Raw genomic sequence first — 21,136 nt, 5'->3', positions numbered from 1 at the left:
AAAAAAAAACCCCAGCGTGATGCTTCCCTTTCGCATAACCAGGAATTAGACTACCTCCATTCATAATGCTTCCAACAGGCCCAAAAAGCTTTTTTTCAGTAGTTATATATTTAACATCCAGACAGCTTCCACTGTTCCTATCTCTGCTGCCGATTTTGCCAATTACTTTCACCAGAAAACTGTACCGACTTGCTCGACCCTGTCTCCCCTGCTGTACCTTAACTGCTAACTCACTGCCCACTGTTACATGCTGTCCGGCCGCTCCATCTCTATCTTTTAATCCTCTTTCCCTTACGCAAGTGACAGTTCACTCTGTTCATCAACCTGCCCCCTTTAACCTGATACCTTCCCTTTGGCTAAAACTCCCTTGTCAAGGGCTACTACCTTTAATAATGTCCATGATTAACAACAGTCAACAGCAGAATTTGGAACTATGGCCAACCTGAATCCAGGTTCTGCTTTTTCATCGATGGTCAAAAACTGGAAACTAATCTCTCTCTTGTTCGAATCCAAATTGGCAGAAAAGACAGTTTTTAACCAACAGTTGCAATTTGTCAAGGACACTCATGTCCTCCACAACCAGCAATCAGGATTCAGAACTGGACATAGTACCAAGAAGATCACTGCAAGTCTCCTCAGTGATCTCCACCAAGCACTTGATAAGGGGAACATTGCTTTATTGGTTTCTTTGGATCTCACAACAGCATTCAACCTGGTTGAATGCTCCCCTCTGCAACGTCTTCATGAGTTCCACATCAGAGATATCGCTTACAGCTGGTTTGTCTCTTATTTGACTGGTAGATCTTTCTGAGTGACTACTGTCACCTCCTCCTCTCACCAACAACCCCTGTCCTGTGGCGTTCAGCGGGACTCTCTGCTTGCACCTCTGATCTTTAACATTTTCTTAAGTCTTCTTGCTCTACTAATCCAATATGTAGGTTTCTCTGCCTGTTTTTACGCTGATGCTCTTTTATTGTCCATTATATAAACTCACTAAATACTGATGTCTCTGCACTGCAATCTGCTCTTCAGCTCACCGCCAAAAGGAGGTTAGGCATGGGTATGAAGTGTGCCATCTTAGAGAACCGGTCTACCACCACCCAAACTACTGTATGTCCTTCATAAATAGGGAGATCCGTAATGAAGTCCATGGCAATATGGGTCCACGGTCTCTCAGGTACAGGTAAGGGCATTAGCAAGCCCTGGGGTCTCCGACGGTCGGCTTTATGCTGGGTGCACTCTGGACACGCGGCTACAAACTCCTGCACATCACGATCAAGTGAGGGCCACCAATACTGCTGCTCTTCACTTCTCCTCACCTTACTCGTGACAAAATGTTGGATCACTGGCCATCTCCCTATTCCGGTGTTAGGAGTAGCACCATCTCTGTGGATGCTCACTTACTTTAGTTACCAGTTTTAAATATCTTGGCATCATTATTAACAGTGAACTCTTTTGAACCACAGGTCAATGCTCTAATCAAATCCTGCTTTTTCTTGCTAATACAATTCCATGCCATCCGCCAGTTTCTTGATCACACATCCCCATAGGCGCCCGGTATAAGAGGCTTGGAGATGCTAAGCCTCCCCTGCTGTGCTCTGAGGGGTTTAAATTGTTGATTTACCTCCATCCTCACAGCAGGAGCTGCAGTGAAAGCCCTTGTGTAACCAGTTGTAGAAATTGGTTTATGGTTTGTTTACCTTACTGCAGGGGAGGGGGGGTTGGCTGGCTGGAGGTGTCCTGGGTTGCCAGGGAGATATTTAACGAGGATGACTTCCTGACCTGCACTGAGGACAGATAGCAGCAGAATTCTATTACTTTGCACCCTCCTTTTAGAACATTTCCAAAATCCCTGCGTCTAGAATTCATATCTTAGATTCAAAACTGGCCTTAAGACTCATTTATTTATTCCACTTCAGTGCCTTTTTCTTAGCTTTTTCTCCCCTTTTAATTTTTTCCTTTCCGTGCTTGTGTTAATCTAACTTATCTTTAATGCCCCACCCTCTTCCCTGTCTGTTTTGTAGTTCCTTTCCCAAGTATGATTCTATCGTGCACTACCTTGCTGTAATTTACAAAGGGCGGTAATCTAGTAAACATAAACATTAGCAGCTGAGGGCTTTTGCTAAACAACTAATACCTGCAACTAAAATTAATGTCACAAGAAAACATATTACACAGCTGCAACGCACATATAACATAGTTGAGCGAAGCAGGAGCACACGTAAACATCCACATACCAGGCCAGTTCTCTGCTAGAATTGTAAACATTCAGACTCACTCAAGACAGTTGTGTTATAACTAGTAGTTCTGCTTTCTTTACAGACCACAATTAAAATATCAGAATTACACGGCTCTGCGTACAACAGGGTAAACCGGAACTGGGTCAACCCTGTCGCAAAACAAACGCGTAGCGTATTACCTGCGACAACACTGTCCCTGCAAGCTTGAAAACGTTTTTTTCCATCACGGAAGGCGACCACACAGGGTCCACTTCTGTTTCATGGCGAAACCGCTTACACGTGAGGACCAGCATCTCGGCTGGGTCCGCACAACTCTTTCGTTTCACCCGCAAAACAGTGGTGGTCGCCATAGCAGCTGGTCTTCTTCCAATCCTGTTCCCCGAAACTCAACTCCGTCCTTCCTTGCTCAGGTCGCCTGAGAAAACGCGCCGCTGTAATAAACTTTCGCCAAGGTACACAGGACAGACTGAGAACCTCTTGACTTTCGCAATCGAAAAACGTCACCAAACTAGGCGCGCAGGTTACACGTCACTGCCTGAAAAACAAAAAAAACCCCAACCACCGCAGCAACTACCAAGGAGATTGGATGAAAACAAGCGCCTGGGCTGGGTTCAACCTCCTCCATGGGACTAGTGCATTCTGGGAACATGGCTGCGTCCACAGGGGTGTCAGTCTACCTAAATCTGAAATGCTGAATCTGTGATGAGAAGGAGGAGCGCATCTTGTATCTAAAGCTGGTATTATTTCCTGTGTCTTTTTAATGGACTAGCAGCGTTGAATGCCTAAAACGGGTGCACCGTGAAACCCGTCCTTATGTTTGTTGTTGGATTGCTTTGGTTTGTGATATGACACATGTCAAAATAATGTGCTGTGAGCGAGGAGTGCAGTGTCCTATATCTATGGGTATATATACTTTTACGGTTTCACGTTTTTGTAGTGTTCTTTGAATGTAGCTGAGCCTTAAACAAACAAAATAGCTAAAACAATATTTTAGCGGTTTCCTTGTGGCACTTGAAAGACAAAAAACGTCTGTGGAGAAACAGGGGTGGGGGATGTTGGCGTTGCTTCAGCAAGTTCTCCCTCTTGTGTCCTCAACCACCCTTCTTAATTCTGTTTACTTTAAATAAGCTGTATACATTGTAGGGACATACAAGGTGTATAGATAGCAATGATTCACAATGGAACTAGTGCTAAAAGATAAGGGTCTTTTTTAACAAAATTTTTTTAGGAAGTTATATCTGAAAAAAATCCATGCACATATATTGGACACATGATGGGGTTACAACAGGATGGGAAGGCACCTGTTTTAGCCAATTTTTTAAAGACGCGTATATGGGGTCCTTTTACTAAGGTGCACTAATGGATTTAGCATGTGCTAAATGCTGCACAGCCCATTTGGGCTTCTTTTCATTTAACACACACTATTCAATAATGTGTTAAATTTGTTAGTGCACCTTAGTGTTTTCCCCTGGTAAATTTGAGTTAGAAATATCCTTAGGGGTAATAAATAGTAGTAATAAATGGGAGGGGGAAAGCCCAGCCTACAGGAAAGATCTGTAAAAGGTATTGACAGTAGATGTCATAGTTGGGGTAGAATTGGAAGGTAATAAAAGTAATGGGATTAGTGAGCATATGGTCTTTGGTTGGCTTCACCCTTACCAGAACATGCGAGAAGAGAGGGTGTCCTGGCCAGGCTCAGTAACCTAAGGCTGAATTAATGCTTTTGCTGACAAAAAGCTCCTCTTAACTGAAGTGTGAGGAGTGTTCTGGTTGGGAAAAAAGGGGTTAACCTAGCCTGGGAGCAGAACTAAATCTAAAAAATTCTTGGAGTTACCATTGACCGAAACCTCACACTCGACACTCACGTGAAAAACACAACGAAAAAGATGTTTCACTCCATGTGGAAACTCAAAAGAGAAAAACCTTTCTTCCCGAGTTATATCTTCTGTACCCTAGTACAGTCAATGGTAATATGTCATCTGGACTACTGTAATACACTGTACGCTGGCTGCAAAAAACAGACTATCAAGAAATTCCAAACAGCCCAGAACACCGCCACCAGACTCATATTTGGAAAAACTAAATATGAAAGTGCAAAAACCCTAAGAGAGAAACTTCACTGGCTCCCACTCAAGGAACGCGTTGCGTTCAAGATCTGCACGATTGTACACAAAATCATTCACGCAGACACCCCAATCTACATGCTAAACCTTGTGGAATTGCCTCCCAGAAACAATGCAAATTTCTCAATCTGCACTTCCCCAGCTGTAAAGGACTAAAATACAAGCTGATACATGCCACCACCTTCTCTTACATGAGTACGCAGTTGTGGAATGCATTACCCACAGCCCTGAAAGCTATTGATGAAATAACTAACTTCCGCAAATCTCTGAAGACACATCTCTTCTACAAGGCCTACAAAGAGAACTGATAGCCTTACATACTAAACCATAGCCTTACAAAACTTCCTTACCAATCCACACAGTTATTACAGTCCACCTTCTATCCTGCGTAACACCTTCCTTCTTTCTTCCCTTACCTAATCTCTGAACATTGCTAATTGTATCTGATATCATGGAATGATTATGTCATAACCAAACTCTGTAAGCCACATTGAGCGTGCAGATAGGTGGGAAAATGTGGGATACAAATGCAATAAATAGGAAGAGCGTGTTCGGTACCGAGGTAGCAGGTTGTGGAAATGCCCCTCTGGAGCAAGGACAGACAGGGAGGTTTCGGTCCTAAGTGGGTCCGGCAGCTGGATAAAAGCCCAGTGGGACAGCTTGCTGCAGAAAGCGTTGCAAGTGCATCCTTGGATTGTTCTGTCAGAAAGGATGGATATTGGACAGGTGGTGGTATAAATTTATAAATACCCTAGGAACTGTAAAGAGACTATTTGATTAAGTAGTTAAGATGTTCACCAAAAAATCTTGGTCTAGCACAAAAAATCTCTTTCAGCAAGTTGAACTGTTTTGATATTAAGTGAACTGTTCTGTTACAAAGGATGTATGAAGTTTGGATATCTGCTTGTTGCAGCGTTCCAATAAAGTTTGTTTGCATAAAATACTAATCATAGAGTGGAGAGTTTCTTTGGAGTGAGGCATATAATCCTATGTCCTACTGGGATCAAGCCCGGCCCCGGTCTGCACCCAGCTCAGAAAGAAATAAAACTTTTGTGGTGATCCTAGTTTGGGTGCTGACCTGCAGAGCTAGCTGGTGCCTGGAAGTGTGTGGTAAGACCAGGGTTTAACAAAATGGCACCCTTAATATGGGGTGATAGGGTTTGATCCAGGAGGGACTGTTTAACCAAGGACTGAGACATTAAATATCTTTCCTGGTACTGGAAGCAACCTGAACTTGCGACTGATAACAAATCGCCAGAGTATGACATAGTAACATAGTAGATGACAGCAGAAAAAGACCTGCGTGGTCCATCCAGTCTGCCCAACAAGATAAACTCATATGTGCTACTTTTTGTGTATACCTTACCTTGATTTGTACCTGTCCTTTTCAGGGTACAGACCGTGTAAGTCTGCCCAGCACTATCCCCGCCTCCCAACCACCAGCCCCGCCTCCCACCACCGGCTCTGGCACTGACTGTATAAGTCTGCCCAGCACTGTCCCCGCCACCGGCTGTGCCACCCAATCTCGGCTAAGCTCCTTAGGATCTATTCCTTCTGAACAGGATTCCTTTATGTTTATCCCACACGTGCTTGAATTCTGTTACCGTTTTCATTTCCACCACCTCCCGCGGGAGGGCATTCCAAGCATCCACTACTCTCTCCGTGAAAAAATACTTCCTGACATTTTTCTTGAGTCTGCCCCCCTTCAATCTCATTTCATGTCCTCTCGTTCTACCTCCTTCGCATCTCCGGAAAAGGTTCGTTTGCGGATTAATACTTTTCAAATATTTGAACGTCTGTATCATACCACCCCTATTTCTCCTTTCTTCCAGAGTATACATGTTCAGGTCATCAAGTCTCTCCTCATACGTCTTGCAACGCAAATCCCTTACCATTCTCGTAGCTTTTCTTTGCACCGCTTCAATTCTTTTTACATCCTTCGCAAGGTACGGCCGCCAAAACTGAACACAATACTCCAGGTGGGGCCTCACCAACGACTTATACAGGGGCATCAACACCCCCTTTCTTCTGCTTGTCACACCTCTCTCTATACAGCCTAACAACCTTCTAGCTATGGCCACCGCCTTGTCACACTGTTTCGTCGCCTTCAGATCCTCAGATACTATCACCCCAAGATCCCTCTCCCCGTTTGTTCCTGTCAGACTCTCCCCGCCTAACACATACGTCTCCCGAGGATTTCTATTCCCTAAGTACATCACTTTGCATTTCTTCGCGTTGAATTTTAATTGCCAAACCTTAGACCATTCTTCTAGCTTCCTCAGATCCTTTTTCATGTTTTCCACACCTTCAGAACTGTGAGTACCTGGAAAGTGGCAGGAAGGATCTGTGAGACAAATATGGACGCTGTTCCTATGCTTGCAGTGAGGGGATGGAGGAGAGTGCGCCAGATTGTTGATCATTTCGTGGAATACTGGGAGTGAGTTCCCATTGGTAGACTGTCATGAGTGACGTCAGACTTTTTTCTGGAGGGTGGAGGTCAATCATGAGGACCCGGGATGGGTCACGTGGAACGCATGGAGTATGTGGAGGAGTTGATGTTTGTGGTTGGAGAGAGCGAGAATTGTGCAGGAGAGATGGCTCATCACTTGCAAGTTATGATCGAGTTGGTGGTGCAGAAGAGAGTAACGGTGGGCTGGATTATCTGCCCATGCTGTGCTCATCGGGGACAGCCAGCCCCAGTATGGAGAGGGTGCCCATCAAGCGTCAGGCCCCAGCTTCTCTGCCAGAGAGTATGAGAGAAACCTGTAGAGATCAAGGTTTGAACTGAGGTTCATTTGTCGGGTTCCAAATGACCTGGCCACGGGATTACCAAGTCCCACCATGCTGCTGGAGTACCTTTGTTTGGTAACAGAGGTTGTGGGTATTACAGTCCCCATGGAGTGGGCACTGAGGTGGACCGCCTGCTCTGAGCACCAAGGAGTCAGAGTGTCGGGGAGGGCTGGATACCCCCCTGCCATTTTGACCCAGGAAAAGCTGGCAGAGAGAAGCTCCTGAAGCTCAGCAAGGCAGACCGCTATCTGAAACGGGTGGTCTAGAGCATGTTCATTTATTTAGATTTTGCTCACACCTTTTTCAGTAGTAGCTCAAGGCGAGGTACATTCAGGTACACTGGGTATTTCTCTGTCCTTGGAAGGCTCACAATCTAATTTTGTACCTGAGGCAGTGGAGAGTTACGTGACTCACCCAAGATCACAAGGAGCAGCAGTGGATTTTGAACCAGCCATCTCTGGATATTAAGACTAACATAACATAGATGCCCAGTACAGAGACTGGCAAATTGGGAGATCTATCCACAAACATTACGTGGAAGTTATAGATTCTTATCACACGAACAAATATAGTGTGATCAGCACATTTCTGGTGCGCATACAGACTCCAAATGGTATGGCTGAACAATTAATGACTGAACAGACTCCGGGTCTAAGACTGAACTGAAATAATGTAATTCAAAATGGGTTTAGATGAAGCAAACATGTTATTGAGTTGGATGAAACAATGTGATAGTGTGTGGTTAGAAAAAAATGACCATTGGAATTTTATTTGGGGTTTGTGTGATGAAAAACTTGTGTTGAACTTTAATTTCAATACTTTATTTCAGTTTAAGAATTACTAGTTGAACAGAAGTGTCATGGTTGGTGATAGTGTGTCTCCTGAGGGGAAAATATGGATGTGCGTGCAAGTTGCCATCTTTATTAAATCAAAGGTGTCCTGACTCATGTAAATATTTGGGTGTCCTGAATTAAGTAGAAGAGATGGGAAATGGGTCTTAAGGGAATGAATGGTGAATAACTCTTCCTTTGAGGAAAAAACAGAACACAAAATGGCTGTTGGGATATGGGTTGTGTGATATAAATTAATGGTGAACTGGGAAAAAACATATATCTAGAGGGAGGAAGGGATAGTAAATGGAATAGATGGACAGACTGGATAGGCCATATGGTCTTTATCTTCCTTCATTTTTCTCTGTTTAAATCAGAGGAAAAATTTGCAGGCTGATCCCTGACAGCCTCCACTGGCCAGGGACTCAACCAGCGCTACATGCTGTCCCTGGGAGGCTGCTCAAAAAAAGGTATCGTGCTGCACCATCTGTTGGAGGAAGAGAATTACTGGCAAGTTCCAGACTGCACACTCCTTGCATTCAGTTGTTCTAATTACTAACAAATATTCTCAGAGGGGAAGTTACAGATAGTTTTAAGAGTTCTGCTGTGAAACCCATTGATAAGAAGTCATGTATTGAATCCTTGGGTTATTGAGAACTAAAGTCCTATTTCATACTTACCTTTAATTACAGAAGTAGTTGAAAAGCTTATGTATAAAGTCAACTAGTGGATTTAATTGAGCTTCATAGTATCTTGGCTAATAATCAATTTCATTTTTATGCACAATATAACACTGAAACTTTTAGTTCTAGATATCATAAGAACAGAATTTGATAAGAATTCATGCTTTTTCTGCTGACCCTAGACGGTTCCATAGCCTTCAGTACTTTTGACCATGGGATTCAGATTAATTGATTTTGGGATCTGTAGGTATTGCTGGTTTAGTTATTGAATGGTATCCTTTTTAGTCTTTCAGGAAGTTCTGTGTTAAGGGTAATCAAAGATCTCTGTATTTTTTTTTTAAGGGTTCTCCGTTTGGTGTTACTCAAGGGTCAGCTTTATCAGCTATGAGGTTTAATATCTTTTTATGTGTAAGAAAACAAGAAAGCAGTCTACAAAATCCATCATGGAACAGAAGAGAAAAGCAGATCTTATTGTAGAAAAGCAGTCTTTAGTAAGTTATTTCAGAGCTCCCAAGACTTACAAACAAGTGCCCGACATGGCCATGTTTTAAGATACCCTGTGTCGGGCAAAAGAAACTGACGATAAACATAAAAGCAAATTATGAAAGAAGTTCAATAAAATACATTCAGATCAATGAAGAGCTCAAAACATATGTACATATATATCAAAATAACCTTAAAATAAAAGCAAATATTTAATACAATTAATAAATAAAACAATGTGAATAAAAAATGTGCAGCATCACTAAATTAATATGACACAAACATTGAGAAGTTAAGCCGTAAACACATAGAAGATGGCTTACCTAGCAGGTGCTAATCTAAAAACTTCACCAATGCTGATCACTGCCAAAGAAGATAAAATATCACTAACAGGCTCATTTTCGAAAGAAGGATGCCCATCTGTCGACACAAATCGGACGATGGGCGTCCTTCTCCCCTTGTTGTGCATCATAGTGGCTGATTCTAGGTGTCTATCTTATTGCAGGACATAGGTGCCTATATTTAGAAATTAGGTGCTTTTTTGGACATTTCATATAAGTATCCTGTTCTAAAATCAGGTTTTTATATCCATGGCAAATGCTTAATACATATAAAATCATATGAAAAACATTTAGTACAATCCCTTTCCTACCCTCTTGTTTCTTTCACCAGCAGGCACTGTGAATAGTGCTGTTGAGGGAGGCAGGTAAACATTACCATAATGTTTAAACCAAGATGTTGTCATTAAGGGATGATTCATTTTTGTTCTTTTTGTAGACCTTTTTTATGTTAATTCTCTCTCTCTCTCTCTCTCTCTCTCTCTCTCTCTCTGCTTCACTTTGTATTTGTGCACAAATATTATACATCTTTGATTTTTGGTGGTCAAAACAGGTCTCCGGTATTGGATCCATAACATTATTGTTCTACAGAACAGTGACGTGCACCACAGCAACATCATTTTAGGTGTGAGTAACCAGCTTTTGCCATGAAAATCTTCTCTGGAAGGGCAAATCCCACTACAGGTGCTGTGGAGTGGGTGGAAGAAGATGCACACTATGACTTTCACCAGGAGATTGCAAGGTAGAAACGCTAAACGCTATAAATGTACTAAAACTATTGAATTCTGGTCAGTGCAAGCTTCTCAGAGAGCCATTTCAGTATGTTCTCATAGCTTTTAAATTGTGGTATACATGATTTCATTGGGGCTGAGAAAGTTGGCTCATTGGAAATACATATCTACCTTTAAATGAATAACTTACTGATTTAAAAGTAGCTCCTACCATTTGGGTGTTTGGAGATAAATTCATGTTATTGATTCAGTGGTTGAATTTCATATTTAACCATCTCTCTGACCTCATGTGCAACTTTCTTTAAATCAGTCACCTTACTTTCTAACTCCTTTTACTCTCTTTCCTATCTATATGTTCCATCTTTGCTTATACCTTACACTGTCAATTAAAATGTTCTATTACATATTGTGTTGACATTGTAAGTAGTATACTATGAGGCATATTTTCAAAGCACTTAGCCTTCCAAAGTTCCATAGGTTTCTATGGAACTTTGGAAGGCTAAGTGCTTTGAAAATATGCCTCTATGCCATACTTTGTATTGTTTGAATATTTTTACTGATGTAATTGTCTATTGCTCATGTTTGATTATTCTTACTGTACACAGTCTTGATTGAATTCCTTCAAAAAGGGGGTAAATAAATAGCAAAACAGCTAATTTGAATGTACCTCCAGCTCTCTCCAAACCACACCCTTTTTATAATTAATAACTCTGGCTGTTTAGGGACCTTTTAACTAAAGTTCAGTAAGTTTTTTGAATTTACCATGCTTTAACAGCAAACATTAACGTGCGGTAAGTGCAAAGGCTGTGTGGTAACAACATCTTTACTGATCTTATCTAATCTAGTGCTTGTTAACCGCCAAATTCTAAGAAGGTCTAAGGCAGTGAACAAAAATTAAAGTACAAAATGAAATAAATCATATGGTTTAACAGTAACAAATATTCATTAAATATTAAATATTCATTAAAGATTTGTATAAAATAAAGAATATGAATTTTCAGTTCCTAATTCAGGGCCCCTTTTGCAAAGGTGTGCTAATAAGTGTGACCTAAATGCTAGAGATGCCCATATATTCCTATGGGCGTCTCTAGTGCTAATCATTAGCATGAGCAAAAATGCTAGTGTGCCTTTGTAAAAGACCCCCTCAATCGGCAGAGAATTCCAATGAAAGGCAGCCTAAAAAGGGTATAAACGTTCATAATGTCTCTTTGATACTGGATTTTGAGCTGGAGGATAAAGAAGAAAATTATCCTTGAATCTGAATGTTAACGTAGAGAACAAAAAAGTAAATTATGTACATAAACAGGAACCTGGCCATGAAATGATTTAAAAACGAATCTTGTAAAAGAAATTCCTAGCTTTCAACTGTAACCAGTGTAAATCAATTAACAAAGGAGTGACTCTATCATAATTATTCCCTTGAAAATTCATTTTAGCGGCAGTGCTTTGCAATAATTGTAGTCTATCAAGTTGCTTCAGTGGAAGTCCAACATAAACATAATTGGATGTGACAATTAAGATTGTTAATCAAATTAAAAATTTGGGGTTGTGTTGGACTCGACCTTTACATTTAAAGCGCAAGTCCAAACATTGGTTCGTTCCTTATACTTCAAACTGAGAATGTTGTCTCGCTTGAAGTCTGTTTTGTCTTGGTGTGATCTTAAACTGGTAATGCAGTCTTGATTATTGTAACATTGTATATGTTGGACTTACTCTGTTCAAGCGCTTCAAATAGTAATGAACTCAGCGGTGTGATTATAGTGGGATTCTCCTTTTTTTTGAAACACTTGAAATGGCTGCCCATACAGTGGAGGATATTGTATAAATTGCTGCTCTTGATTCATCAGGCCATGTATCAGGATAGAGCTGTTTACTTGAAAACTGCATTGCAGTGGTATATACCACCCATGATCATTGCAATCAGAACGTCGGCAGTTGCTTGTGGTTCCTGCATTGCAATATATATGTTTGGAGCTCACAAAGCTGGGCACTTTACAATCATACATAGTAACATAGTAGATGACGGCAGAAAAAGACCTGCATGGTCCATCCAGTCTGCCCAACAAGATAAACTCATATGTGTATTCCTTACCTTGATTTGTACCTGCCTTTTTCAGGGCACAGACCGTACAAGTCTGCCCAGCAGTATTTCCCACCTCCCAACCACCAGTCCCGCCTCCCATCACTGGCTCTGGCACAGACCGTATAAGTCTGCTCTCCAGTATCCTTGCCTCCCAACCACTAACCCCTCTTCCCCCCACTTTTTTTTTTGTCCATCAGTGATCCAATTGAATGGAACAATTTACCATTGCAACTCAGTGTGAATCCAGTGGTACTGCTTTTCGGAAACAGTTCAGAGACTTCCTCTTGTTTAAGGCTTTTTTTTTTCTGCTTTGATTGATTCTTGTATTTGTAATCTGTTTGTTTTTTGTTTTTGCTGAATGTTTTTATGGATGTTTTATTATAATCTGCTCTGGATAAGGGCGGACTTGAAGAAAATAATCTAAATAATAATAAACCAAATTATAATGATCCAGCTGTGAAAGTATAAAAGATTGAATCAGAAGAACAAAATGCTTATGAAAATGGATTAATCTCAATTATGTTAATTTAAAGAATTAATTTTTTTTCGATAGACTATTTTTTGAAGTTCAAATGAAAAGAGTAGAATCAAAAATAATGCTCAACATGTGTTTGTGCTACAGAGAGTTAGATCGCTGTAGTAAAATCGAAGAAGCAATAGAATGTAAAGAATTACTAAACCATAACATTTTTGTCAGCATTAAGCTTCAACATATGTTTAGTAGCCCAGGATTGTGTATTATTAATACAGAAGGAAATAGCAGCGTAAGTCAAATCTAGGCTCTCTGATTCAGGAAGCCAGATGAAAATATCTACATATGTAGTCGAATGGGCCCCTGGTATCAAACGTATTTAGGGTGCTCAATTAAATAAAACAGACTATTCACAGGTAGTGCAGATGCTCTCTGAGGAGGTATTGCGCACCCATGCTAACTGCACAAGTAACAGTGTACTGTACACGAACTGCAGTGTATAGTCCGGGGTTGTCCAACCTCGGCCCTTGCTAGGTCAGGATTTCATGATTTCCCCAATGAATATGTATAAGATCTATTTGCATACAATGGAGGCAGTACATGTAAATAGATATCATGCATATTTATTAGGGAAATCCTGAAAATCTTACTGGATTACGGCCCTTGAGGACCGAGGTTGGACAACCCTGGTGTAGTCCGTGGCTAAACTGTGCCCATACCCTGCCCAGTCCTGCTAGGCAGTGTGGGACTTGTACGTTTTAACACATGCTGTCCATTAGTGTGCACACAATCTAGTAGTTTATTGTGTAGTGTACTTTAGTAAACATACCACTAAAGTCTGGCTATTTATTTAAATCACTACATAAAATCTGAATGTTAAAAAAAAAAAAAAAAGCAGTTATGTGGTTGGCAGTAGCGATAACTGAATAAGTTCTTTTAAATAGCAACCTGATAAGTTAGTTTAGTATTGATGGTGAGGGAATATTATGTTATTGTGTGGCTATTTGACAAGTGTTCTTTTTTTTAGGTCATCCTATGCAGACATGCTACATGACAGAGACAGAGTAAGTATAGAAAAACTACAATGTATATAAACAGCCTTAAAAGCCCAGGCTTAATTTTTATGACTGGATAATAGTAAATATGTTTGGTTAGTTGCTTATATATCAGTGTTATTTTGCTTATCCTTTGTCGTCAAAATACCCATAGCAGTTATCCTCAGCCAAAATGTACCAACTGCATTTCAAAGCAGTAAAGCCACAAATTCTTTTTCTGTGTAATAGCTCAAGCTGTTAGCAAAATTGCTGTGAGATTCCTTTTTCTCTGCTGGCATGTATTTGATTTCTGAGAGGAAATAAAGTTCTTCCTCTTTAGTCAGTATAGTTGTAAGGAGATGTGGGTAATTATTTGCCAGCATCAGAGACTGGTAGTAAGGCCCCCACTACAGCAATAACCACACAAGAGTGACCATATAATGACAAAAGTGCAAACTGCTCTTTCTATGCATTCCAAACATAGGAATTTAAGATATCTTTCAAGAAAATTAGTACTGTTTAAGTGAGAGAGGAAAAAGACAAGTTGGTATTTCAGGTATCAGTACTGTTGGAAGAGCTACATTTAAGAAATAAAATGTAGAAAACTGGATATATATCTGCCTCTTTAAGGAACTTGTGGCTTATATTGAAAGATAATATACAGCCGTGATATAGCTTATGTAACTAATAGCAAATATGATTTGTAAAAATATTTGAAGAAATATATATAACTAGTGAGAGGCAAGCAGACTGTAAAGACAGAATCCAGGAGTAATGATTTAGACATCTCAGATGTTAAATGGGCCTAGACTGGGTTCAGAAGGAAGACCTGAAAAATTCAGGATAGAAAGTAGAAGAACATGATATCCTGGGAGTGTTGTGCTCTGAATCTCTGCTTTCTTTCTCCTTTTCAGAATGAGAAATACTACATGGGCATCCGTACTGCTGTGGGCAGGGTGAAAGCACGAGGACAGAAAGCCATTGTTCTGGACATTGGGACTGGTACCGGCCTTCTGTCCATGATGGCGGTTAATGCTGGGGCTGATTTCTGCTATGGCATAGAGGTGAACTGCGCTATTTTTAATTTATTTTCTGGAATTATGCAATTATGTGCTTGCAGAATTTGGTGCATTATAGATCATTAGACATATTTCCTGAGTGCAAAGATTTCACTCTTAGAGCATGTGAAAGTACACAGAGCTATATGACTTTCAGGTCAGGTACCAGGAAACACTATGTTTTGGAGAAAAGCATCTGTATCTGTGAGAGGCTTCCTAAAAAGGGGAAGAAGGATCAGTATATATGGGTTGAAGGCTGGTCAGGGGAATTGGAATGCAGGAGTAGCATGTGCAGGGGCTGGGAGGGCATGTGAAGGTGAAGAGCCTGAAGGTCAAAGGAGTGCAAGAGTGGTGTGTGCTAGAGGAAGAAGAGCCTAGGAGGACTGATCTGTGTAGCTGGTAAACATCTCCTTTTCTACTCTCAGTGATTATTTCTTCAGATAGGTTCATTCTTGTTGAGCTGTGTGCAGAATTCACCCAATGCTATAGCAATGTAAATTGGAGATAATTTCAATCTGTCAGGTTCACTGCTCAGCACTTGCATGAGCTTCCTTCTGGAATTCACAAGGTGTAATATTCACAGGCAACATATCAAGATTTGCATCTGAGTTCTTTTAACCAGCCTGATAGCTCCCAGTATAATTGGGGCAATTTCTGTATCTTTCCACCACATTTTCTTGGTCTCTGATTACATTTGTTGATACGTGATCTTCTTTTTCTCCACACACAGTACAGAATAGGCCTTTGGTAGCAACATTTCTATTAGCAATGCTTGTACATTTCATGCGTTAATTGATCTAGCTCACATTTAGAAACAACTGCTATTTCAATTTCATTAGATGCCAAAAAGACATTTGATACGGTTGAGTGGTCACATTTATTTAACAGTCTTAATTGGTTTGGATGTGGAGACATTTTCATTCAATGGATACAACTCTTACACACTACTCCCATTTTTAGACTCAAAATAAATGACACTTTATCTGAGGGAATACACCTAAACAGGGGTATTAGACAAGGTTGTCTTCTCGTCACCATTGCTGTTCAGTATTGCTCTGGAACCCCCTTCTCATCTCTATCAGATCCTCCCCAAGCATATATGGCTTAACATGAAGTTCTAATCTATATAAGACATCATATGCTGATAATCTTCTAATTTTTCTTTCACAACCTTCTATCTCAATATCTGTGCTTTTACAATTGGTTTGCCATTTTTCAACTTTTTCAGGTTACCGTATTCATTGGGATAAATGTGAGATGTGTCTGAATGATGTCACAACCCAGTCCGATGTTGCTCAAACCAGCTTTAAATGGTCTTCCTTACAACTAACATATCTAGGAGTTCTTTTTTACAAAGATAGGGAACATTGAATGTCACTTAATTTATCTGCTATCTTGTCTAGAGTGGATACAATTGTCAATTGTCTCACATGGCCCTTCCATGGTGGGGCTGTATCAGAGCAATTAAAATATCTATTATATGCATCATTAATTACTACTTAAGCATGCTTCCTAAATTAGCTCCTCGCTTATTCTATGGGAATCTAGAAAACAAGCGTTCTAAATTTCTTTGGCGTGACAAAGCCCCTCGTATAGCCATGAGAACTTTAAAAATTGCCAAGGCTGATGGGGGGGGGGGGGGGGGGGGGGGAAGAAAGAATGAATAGTAAGCCTCAAATTCTGATATGCACACAGGATAACTAAAGTATTGCTTCCCCGATTTTTATTTTTATCATGTTGCAGCAATCCTTAGGTTCAACCATGTAGCACCATATCAGATATTTCTTATTATTGTCCTGCATGGATTAAAATTGAAATGGACATGCTACACCCTGTTCCCTTTGCTCCTAAATCCATTTTACCCTCCAATTCAGCCCTCATTCATTCTACCATAGAAGCCATACACACTCTTGACTCCCTTTTTGTAAAAAATCGTTGGCTATCCTCTGAAGCTCCCATCTGGTATAAGTCAAACGTTTTGATTGATAAACCATTAATTGGCCTACTTGGTGCAAGCAATTTGGATCAACCCTCTGAAAACAATACTTTTTCACAACTTAGGGAAATTTCAGTTACAAGGTTTGGGATTCTTTCATTGTTAACTTCGTTGCTGCCTGTTGACTCAATTTTGACCTCTATCTATATGTTCTGACAGCTCTGATCTGATATCACTGTGCAGATTAGGCATAGCACAGGGACACATTACTTTTTCTTTATTTTATAAAGTTCTAAGATCTAAAACTTATATTCTTAAAAGATCCACCAAACTTACTTGATCATCTGAGACACAATGGCAAGGGACTGATAATGAATGGTCATTTATTCTTTAGTGATATTATTCACCCCAGTGCATCCACCAGTTTGACTTTATCTATTTTCTAAGCCTCAAAGCTATTTGGATGCCTAGTAAGCTACATTGTGCTAGTTTAAGTAATAACAATTTATGCTGGCATTGTAACTCTCGTTTGAATGACTTAATACACATGCTACACTTACCCTTGTCTCTATAATTTCTGGTTATCCATTTGAGATATAATTTAAAGATATACTACCCATATCTTCACCTCTTACAAATGACATGACATTATTACCTTTCATTCTCTAGCATTAACTAATACTTTTGATAAATGGCGGAGAAAATTACTTGGTATATTACTTGCCATAATTATACAAATGATTATACACAATTGGAAATTCAGCAAGCTTACTGAATGTTACTTTTTATTTCATAGGTATGAATGTAAAGCAGCTGAATGTACCAGTAGGCATACTATAATAGAGAAAATATGGTCTTCTATATCTTCTTATTCATACTGTTATTGATGATCCAGATTTTATCCTTGATTTTTATCTTGGGTTTTACATATAGCATACTTGTGTCCTGATACATGACATATAATATGTAAAGTGTGGAGAATCTTTGATATTTACTATGGTAATCTTGGGTGAGAGAGAACTTCTGCAAATCTTTGAAGACACATCTCTTCAACAAAACCTACAAAAAGAACCCTTAACAACTCAATTCACTACCCATCCCACTCAAGTATTAAAATTCACCTCTCAAACCACCCTATCCAACACTTACTTCTCTACTCCCTCATATATCTTCTGATTATTACTGATTGTATCTAAGATTCTGTCATGACTATGTCATAACACTCTGTAAGCCACATTGAGCCTGCAAATAGGTGGGATAATGTGGGGTACAAATGCAATAAATAATAAAGTGCATTATTTTGTATATTCTTTTTATTAATGATTGTAACTGTATTTTTGTGGTTTCTTTTACTTGTGATTTCTCTATTGTATGTCTCTCTGTTATGGTCATCTTCAGGCCTAAAGATTGTATGAGAAGCATTGGGTGTGAGGCTGACATTAGGCAACATAGGGCCTAATATGGAGTCCTAAGGGACGTGGGAGGGAGTGAACTGTAGTGCTATTCCTGTGCCATAATTAAGTCTCTCATCTTTAGGTTGACATTTTCCTTTCCTTAATCGTTTCTTTGTCTGGTTTTGATTTACCTGAGCTTTCTGAAGTAATTTCTCTAGTTCTTCTTGTATTTGTGCTTTGGTTCGTTATTTTTCCATGTTTATTAGTCTGAAGAGATTTTTCTCTTGTTTTCAAGTGAGGATGAAGTGATGTTGCTTTTACCCAGGACTGGTGAATGCAGCATAGTGACATCACTGTGCACCTCTTTCCCTGTTACTAACTAGACTGTACCCTATCCCATTCACTTCTCTTTCTTACATGTTTGATTACTCTCCCTTCCATGCCCATTGCCATGATCATGTCATCCCTCTCCTGAAGCTTCACCACTGATTTCCTATAGAACTCAACATAAGATTCTAACACTGACCCATAGGGTTCCTCATTTTGTGATTTCCACTCTACATCTCTTCCCTTCTATAAGCCTTCATGCACCCTCCATTCCTCAGGGAAAACCAGCTAACATCCCCTTGGTTTAGTGCTCTAGACTTGAATCCATGTATTTGGTATTCTTCATTGTTCCCTCTCTCTGGAATTTTCTTCTTTCAGATATTAGGGCCTTTTTGAAAACTTACTTCTTTGCTCTGGCCTTCTGCAACTTTGCATAGGGCTGCTGGGGCTGGCATTCAGTAGCATGACTTTCCCCTCCCTCCCTCCCTCCCTTTTTTTTGTCACTATCATATTTTTATTTAGTAGTTGCTTTCTTTTGTTTTTAATTTGTAAGCTGCTTTGATTCTCGCTTTGAAAGGTGGTATATCAAGTACCCAATAAACTAAAGGAAGTGAGGGCAAAACTGACTAGGGTGCATGAGAGGTTAGTAGCAGCAGGTTCTTAATGGATGGGAGGAAGAAGCCATCTACAGGGAGACACAGATGGGGAGAGTTTAATTTTATTTTGTTGATATGCACAGCAGAGCAGTTAATATCATAATATTTTACAACAACAACAAAAAACAAAAATGAAAAGAAAACTAGTACAGGGATTAATGACTCAGAAATTCAAATTACAGAAGCAGATTAGAAAGAGATAAGGACCTGAAACAAAAATATTTGATTAGTGCTCACGTCCAAGAGTGCTATAAAATCTTCTACCGATAGTATTATACAATGGAAAAGTTAAGTAGAATATACAGCTATTCCTCTCCATGATATTGAAGGTTTTGTGGAAACAAAGGGACATTTCTACCTATATGATGGACTTGCCCTGTCATTCTGACTTACTGGGCAGTAATCCATTTATGTATCTACTCCATTACCAGCCAACAATTACTCCCTAACCCTGCTTTTTTATTAGGGCACAGACTAGGGCAGTATCATCAAGAGATGTAAGGGAATACAGCTTATCGATCACCTTTTAGTAGATGCATGGTGCTTGAAAGCACATTACTGAAAAATCTATTAAACATCTGATTAATGAATGGATACATAACATCCTTTATGTCCCAAGATAATTATCCTATTGTAGATGCAATATGAAAATCTCTTGTGGAGAATATGGGAGAAAGAAAGAATGAATAGTAAGCCTTGAATTCTGATATGCACACATGAAAAATGATTGAGAAGCACATCTGAGATCCTTTTGATAGGGGAGGAGACTCAGTTATAATAGGTAATACAAATAATGGAAAGGAAAAGGAGAGGAAGGAAAAAGAACAGAAGAATTTTTGTTACTCCTCTCTTTAGATTGTAGGAGATACATTAGGCATATTACACAGGATTCCAGATATTGCGATTAAGGTATAATGCATAAATCAATAATTTTGCTACAGTTTCTATTTCTGTATTTAGATTTCTTGTAGCACGACTTCTGTTTGTCTAAATATAAAAGAATTATTGAACACAGATACAGTATACTTAAGCTGGAGAAATACGTATTAATAATTTAAAGAACATCTTAATATACTTTTTTTTTTTTTTTTAAGAAATAGGACTTTAGACCCAATTTTAAACGTTGCAAATGTAGACTCTAGTCCCAAATAATAGGGAAAACTTCAAGAGGCTATGAGCTAAGTAGAAAAAAATCAGCATGTCAAGCTCTTTTTATGATGTGCCAAGGCTTCCGAGAACTAAAAGATTGTTGGATTGAGACTGCAGATTATTTTGCGATTCATGTGAGATTGAAGGGTTGGCTAAATAGTCTGGAACCGTTTGGTTAAATGCTCTGTGTGTTCACATGTTGGATTTGTCCCAGTAAGAGATCAATGTCCGCGTTAGTCAATGAGATGGCATGATGTAACATTTCATGACTGTATTATGTATAACATGAAGATGCTTCAATGAGACAAGTTTTATCTCATTGTAAAGGGAATTACAGTAATCCGATTTACATGGGAAGTTATCAACATGGGCTACCATTAAGACAGGTTGTTTTACTATTAATTCATGCTATTTTTGAGCAGGTTCCTTTTTATGCAATGAGACCTAAGGCCCAATGCACAGAAATCCCCGTAAAGCATCAATCGCTATTTCCACCTTGGTAAAAATTACCGAGGTAGAAATAGCGAGCAATGCACAAAAACAGTAGCATGCAAATGAACTGCTTACAAAAACAACAAGCAGCTTGGCCAGTTGCTAAGCTGTGCATGTGAAAACAGTTGCTAAGCCAGGCTGATCGGCGCATGCTCAGAACAGCATGTGCTACCCATGGCTTTCATACACACATACAAGCTGTGTGTATGAAAACCGTGGTGTGAAGTTTTTAGCTCTTTGGTGATCCAGTACTTGTCACTGCTCTCTTCAGTGATCCAATACCCTGCAGTCACTAATGGGGTGTTAATAGTCCCCTG

The 21,136-nt window shown here is 39.7% G+C and overlaps 2 protein-coding genes across 4 annotated transcripts in view; one reads left to right on the top strand and one right to left on the bottom strand.

The window, feature by feature from the left end:
- The window catches only part of SLC7A6OS (solute carrier family 7 member 6 opposite strand), a 39,846-nt gene extending 37,119 nt beyond the window's left edge, over nt 1–2,727 (bottom strand). The window contains exon 1 of the mRNA XM_030204296.1: nt 2,420–2,727. Coding sequence (XP_030060156.1) covers nt 2,420–2,590 — 171 coding nt within the window. The 5' untranslated portion in view covers nt 2,591–2,727. The remainder of the gene's footprint in view (nt 1–2,419) is intronic.
- Nucleotides 2,728–2,863: 136 nt separating this feature from the next.
- The window catches only part of PRMT7 (protein arginine methyltransferase 7), a 189,491-nt gene continuing 171,218 nt past the window's right edge, over nt 2,864–21,136 (top strand). For 2 of the 3 annotated variants that reach the window (XM_030204293.1, XM_030204295.1), the window contains exons 1-4: nt 2,866–2,977; nt 10,041–10,229; nt 13,801–13,837; nt 14,722–14,871. In XM_030204293.1, the coding sequence (XP_030060153.1) occupies nt 10,135–10,229; nt 13,801–13,837; nt 14,722–14,871 (282 nt within the window). In that variant the 5' untranslated portion in view covers nt 2,866–2,977; nt 10,041–10,134. Of the gene's footprint in view, nt 2,978–10,040; nt 10,230–13,800; nt 13,838–14,721; nt 14,872–21,136 lie in introns of all 3 variants that reach the window. The other variant, XM_030204294.1, reaches the window with a different exon arrangement.

Source organism: Microcaecilia unicolor, chromosome 5, assembly GCF_901765095.1.
Source record: "Microcaecilia unicolor chromosome 5, aMicUni1.1, whole genome shotgun sequence".
In the NCBI taxonomy this organism is placed as follows: Eukaryota; Metazoa; Chordata; class Amphibia; order Gymnophiona; family Siphonopidae; genus Microcaecilia; species Microcaecilia unicolor.
This window is presented reverse-complemented; position numbering and strand designations above follow the sequence as displayed.